Source organism: Gossypium raimondii, chromosome 10, assembly GCF_025698545.1.
Source record: "Gossypium raimondii isolate GPD5lz chromosome 10, ASM2569854v1, whole genome shotgun sequence".
Classification (NCBI taxonomy): domain Eukaryota; kingdom Viridiplantae; phylum Streptophyta; class Magnoliopsida; order Malvales; family Malvaceae; genus Gossypium; species Gossypium raimondii.
Window position 1 is genome coordinate 23,449,642 of NC_068574.1, and position 5,478 is coordinate 23,455,119.

Genomic DNA, 5,478 nt, shown 5'->3' on the forward strand with positions numbered 1-5,478 from the left:
TTCATAAAAAAAACTATTAGGAAAACAAAACATTACCTTCGTTGAGAGAAAAACGAGCATTTGATTGAAAATTTGAAAAACCCACAAGTTGAACAATGGTAAAATTAATGGTGTTTTTTATGCTATTCTTGAAATTCTAGGGAGGTTTTAATGCTAAGAAGATGGTAGAAATCAAGAGGTTGGAGTAAAGAAGACCAAAAATTGAAGGATGAAGTTTAGGGGGTTTTCTCTCTAATGGACAACACATAGAAAAGGGGAGATGTGTGCTCTTCTTCTTTTTTCACATCAAAAGTAGGGTGAAAGGGGGATAAATGGTCTGAATTTGAAACTTGGTATAATTGCTTTAAAACTACTCTTAAATTAAACACTTTTAAAAAAGTAATCTTTTTAAAATTAAAAGTATTTTTCACACTATTTTCACAAATTGATTTAGTTTTCAAAAGTCATAGACGAATACATTTTTTATTTACCATGCTTCAAATTTTCGAACACATTTTGAGCTATTATTCCAAAATTACCCTCAAAACTTCTAAGCCCAATTTTGGGGTGTGACACCTCTCCCTAAAAGTCTTCTTGCCCCCAACTCTATTACAGGTTATGAACAATTAGGTTAAATATAATACCTTTGGTGGAGATGGAGAAAAAGAATAAGTTGATTATATTGGAAAACATATTTATTTTTCCCTATGATTATGATTTCAAACTTATGTATAGGGTTTATAAACATCCTCTTCCAATGGTATGTAACGCGAACCCGTGACTACATAACCACCGCCAATTGGGGGCTCGAGTTATACTTCAACCCATGACTGCATAACTGTCGTCAGTTGGGAGCTCTAATTATACTTGAACCTATGATTGTATAACCACCGTAAATTGGGAGCCCAAGTTGCAATACGATGAGCTTCTAAGGTGATAGTTCTATCCCTACATGATAGATGAAATGTGTAGGTCTTCGAGCGCCACCGCATCACTGTGAACTCAAACACACCTTAAAACTATTACACTGTCTCTCTCAAACACAAACACAAATAAATCTTTCCCTCCAAAAATTTTAACACTGATTTGGTAATTGTTTACATTTCAACTATTAGTCTCGTTACCTTAGAACTGAGTATTTTCTTTCGTAGGAAACATTATGATGAGGAACATTAATTTTGATGCTGATGAATTGGTTTTAGTGAATGAGTGTGGGGATGTGATATAAGACACTACACCAAAACAGGCTTTTAGCGGCGCTTTCACTAGCGCCGCAAAAAATGCTACTATTGACAACGTTGCTAACTTTTGCGGCGTTTATGTAAAGAAACGTTGCTAAAGAACATGATCTTTAGCGGCGCTTTACCCACAAACGCCGCTAAAGAACATGACCTTTAGCGGCGCTTTACCAAAAAATGCCGCTAAAGAACATGACCTTTAGCGGTGCTTTACCAACAAACGCTGCTAAAGAACATGATTTTTAGCGGTGCTTTTATCACAAACGTCGCTAAAAGTACGGTTCTTTAGCGGCGTTTATAAAAAAACGCCACTAATTTTCGCAAATTTATAATATCCGATTTTCATCTATATACAATCCTTCTTGTAACATAAAATCCAACCAAAAACGGAAAATTTAAATGATACTTCAAATTCAATGAAAGATATATATATATGATATAAATTGATAACCGAATTATAATTCAAAATATTCTTACAATAATATTAAAATTAACAATGTTAAAAATATTCTTACAATAACTAAAGCACACTAAAATGTTTACACAATCACCTCCCAGAAACAGGTGCAGCAGCAACCAGAAGGAAAAAAAATGGAAAATACACAAATCCAGAAACAATGGTTTTTTCCAATCACCTTTTCAGGAGTAATACCAAAAAAATAACCCCTTGGTTTCAACAAAAATGACATATTACTTAGAAGTCTCCTTGCTTTGTCTTTAGTTTGAAATCTTAACTGCAAATAGAAGAATAGAAATGCACTTCAGATTCATCATATTTGTTCACATGACGAATCAAAACCCAATACACAAAATACTTGCAAATGCTGCAAGCAACAGACAAGATCAGCCTGAATGTCCTTCTCTTGCAACAGGGCTTCCAAATTATCCTGTCAAATGAATGTGCTGTCAAGGGCAGGAGAAGAGAAAAGCATTAAATAGAACTGCCACTTTTACCAGAATATTTTTCTCTCTTTTCACAAATAAATAACTTAGAGAACATTTTTATGCCATCCAGAATAAAAAAATAAACACTAACTCCGTATACGGCACTGATAACATCATTCAAAGATCAAAAACATAAATCAAAATGGTTTCAACATTTACCACAAAGTAATGAATGGATCAAGTCCTCTACTATAAACTACAAAAAAAAAACCATTTCCATCTTTACCGACAAAATGCATATACTTGTGCTATAAGATGAGGAAGAATGCATCCTCAGCAAAATTCTTACTAATATTACTGAAACAGACACTTAGGGTGAAGAGGGGAAAAAAAAGGCAAGAATAAGTATACATTCTTAAATAGACCTCAAAGAAAATCAAAGAAATTTCATCCAGATCCAGATTCTAAAGAAAAAGAAAGCATAGCTCCACATCTACATGTTCATACACACATGGAAAGACATCAGCATATTGACCAAATGGGGTGTAGTAAAAGAAGCTCACGGTGCAAGGATCAGCCTTAAAGAACTCAGAAGTGAAGCTTTTACGCTGACTCTCCCATGCTTCCCTCACTTCATTTATCCTAGAGGACACATCTGCAATTAACATCCATTTTTAACATTTACTGTCAGTCACATATAATCACAAGAATGATAATGAACCTATCATGACCTTAACCCTTGGTTTCAATTTCCAGTGCAAGATTACCAATGACTTACTAGGGACAAGAAAGTCACTCATCACATTAATGATTTCATCATCAAAATAAGCAATTCAAACCCATTTTAACAATTATCATTAACCATCAATGCACACATAAACTTAACCACAAGTTGAGAACTATGAACCTATATATTGAACAGTCGGCACTTCCACTTTACATTAGAAAAAGCAAAAATAAAATAGAAAAACTACCAACCAACCAAACCAAAAGAACCCTAAATTAATAATAAAAAATGTTACGCTTAAATGGGTACTTGTGTTTACTACAATGTTGCATGTACTTGAAATTTACTTAATAAATAAATTCCATACCAATTCCAACATAATGACTGATTTGAGCTCCATCCCATTTCTCTGCATCAGCTCCGCTGCCGCAATACAAGTCGCAGACCTTCATGTACCCACTTCAGTCAAATGGATTGTCTTGCCTGGTTAAAAACGAGACAAGAAAATCAATGTCAATATAATTAGTTTGGTTTTAGCCTAAATTTATTGTATAATTACAAAGCAGAACCTATGACTAACTTCATGCTGGGCAGTGTTTACCTCAAATCATAAATTACAAAGCCTGCCTTCAACATGAAATAAGAAAAATATTGCATGATGGATATGAGTTCAAGAAGTCAGCAACAATCATAAGAATCTAAGACACTGCCATACAAGGATCATTTCAAGACTAACAAAATTTGACAATAGATAGTTATTTATTCAAAGAAAGGAAAGGATACAGTGAACAAACTTGGGTGTTTCTATTAAAGGAAAAGCTCCATAGTTTTGTCAATGAAATCATGAAACACATAAATTTAATGGCGTTCGTCACTTCAAGATAGAGGAAAACAACAATTTCAAATTAAATAAGCAAAATTCAAATGAAGGGTAATATGAGAAAGTTCCAACACAAGGTTAATTTAGAAAGAACATGCAAGGCCCTCGTAGGTCGGACTTCAGATAGCGGTTTCATATAAATCTTAAATTTAAATAATATTTTTGGGAAAATTATATATATTGATACATGAGTAATAAAATTTAGTTATTAAATAAGAGAAAATTAAATATTTATATATATGCATAAAATGATAAATTTTGAGTGCAAGCAACTACATTATAATCATCATAAAATGAGTTACAAACATAAAGATTAAATTTTAAATCTAAATTAAGCTAATAAATTTAAATCCACGCCAATGTTATTATCACTAAACTAGTGTGAAGAGCCACATACCAATGTCGTGTGGTTGAATTGCTTATTGATAGTGTAGAGTGCAATGATTTGCTTCAATTTAACATATCAAAATTTTATATAAATATAAATTAATTTAAACACACAAGATATTACCACAAGAAAGCCGAACACTAAAACTCACGCAGCATAGGAGAAAAAAAGAGGCTCGCAACACTTTATTGAAGTTTCATTGCTTCGATTCTTCATTTTCTTGAAGTACCCATGTCCAACACCCATGTTCAACATATTTTAGAACATGAGTATTTAGTATAGACCTTCCAAATACATGGAAAAGCACATATAAAAAAATCTCATCCTACCTCTTCGCCAGATACTTGCAGCACATTTCTTCCAAATCTAGAGAAGAACCTGCCAAAACATCTTTCTGCAAAAAATAAAAGATAGGAAAATTACTATTGAGAGTCAAGCCAATTAACAGAAACTTTGCATGGAAGAATGAATAAAAACTCATAATGCAATTAAGTGACTGGCGCGCACACACACAAGCAGTAAGAAGGCAGACAAAGGAGGGAAAGCTACATTATTTCAGAAACAAGTTCTATTCAATGATTCTGCCGCTCAAAATTCTTACCTTGTTGGCTCTTAAACAGGGCCTCAGCTTTCTTTCAAGAGTACCTGGGTTCATAAGTGTTGCGAAAATAATCATGCATTCCGTTATCTTTTTTAATTTTAAAAGCGGACCATCCCTATTCTTCAATGATTGAACCGCTTGCTTCAGAAGCTCCTGATGCTGGATTTGCACAACAGAAACTCAAACTAAAAAGAAAATACAGAGAGGGAATAGAAAGATAATTGGTATTGCCTGCTCAAGTTCTTCCTTCCTGGATCTGTAGCTCTCCTCATACCTTCCGATTCTCACAAACTTTACACTAAAATAATAATAATAATAAAGCGATTTTTTTATTACAGAGATTGACAACTTTACTTCCGACTTCGCCAATGCTAAACCCTAATCTGGATCTGCCTCCATTTTCCTCTTCTTTTTTTTCTTTTTGAATATAATCTCTTCTTGTTAAATTTTTTTGGGGGATTTTTGTTATAATGTCGCAGGGAGGGAGGGAGAGAGAGAAAGCGAGAGAGACGGCCTGTTTGCAAAGTTAGGGTTTCAGGGAGAAAATTAGGGGATAAAATGGCGGGATATTTTTTAAAATAAAATAATTTTTTGCGGTGTTTATTATAAAAACGCTGTTATTGATTATTTTTTACGGTGTTTTTATAAAAACGTCACTAAAAATTAAATTTTTTAGTTTGAAAAAATTTAATATATATTTGCAGCGTTTTTTGTCCAAACGCCTCTATTGCTTACCTTTTGCGGCGTTTTTATCATAAACGCCGCTAATGATTAACTTTT

At 33.3% G+C, this 5,478-nt stretch overlaps 1 protein-coding gene across 5 annotated transcripts; it reads right to left on the bottom strand.

The window, feature by feature from the left end:
- Nucleotides 1–1,672: 1,672 nt before the first annotated feature.
- LOC105778433 (mRNA cap guanine-N7 methyltransferase 2) lies at nucleotides 1,673–5,242 on the bottom strand. 5 transcript variants are annotated; one of them, XR_008189630.1, is made up of 6 exons: nucleotides 4,699–5,242; nucleotides 4,427–4,491; nucleotides 4,221–4,316; nucleotides 3,197–3,312; nucleotides 2,666–2,757; nucleotides 1,673–2,104 (listed from the first exon to the last, which is right to left on the bottom strand). XR_008189630.1 is itself a non-coding variant. In XM_052621571.1 (6 exons), the coding sequence occupies exons 4-6, from the start codon at nucleotides 3,279–3,281 to the stop codon at nucleotides 1,988–1,990; spliced, it is 294 nt and encodes a 97-aa protein (XP_052477531.1). In that variant the 5' UTR covers nucleotides 3,282–3,312; nucleotides 4,249–4,316; nucleotides 4,427–4,491; nucleotides 4,699–5,242; the 3' UTR covers nucleotides 1,673–1,987. The 5 variants fall into 5 exon arrangements, 3 of the variants coding, with proteins under 3 accessions (XP_052477531.1, XP_052477530.1, XP_052477532.1); XM_052621571.1 differs by having other exon boundaries at nucleotides 4,249–4,316; XR_001128727.2 differs by lacking the exon at nucleotides 4,221–4,316 and having other exon boundaries at nucleotides 1,673–2,120.
- Between the last annotated feature and the right edge of the window lie 236 nt (nucleotides 5,243–5,478).

What these genes read in the sequence shown, in the direction of transcription:
- LOC105778433 (XM_052621571.1), bottom strand. Translation starts at nt 3,281, where the DNA reads ATGAAGGTCTGCGACTTGTATTGCGGCAGCGGAGCTGATGCAGAGAAA. An exon ending in CAGTCATTATGTTGGAATTG is followed by an intron (nt 2,758 to 3,196) that starts GTATGGAATTTA and finishes TGTTAATTGCAG; the next exon opens with ATGTGTCCTCTAGGATAAAT. An exon ending in TTAAGGCTGATCCTTGCACC is followed by an intron (nt 2,105 to 2,665) that starts GTGAGCTTCTTT and finishes TTCATTTGACAG; the next exon opens with GATAATTTGGAAGCCCTGTT.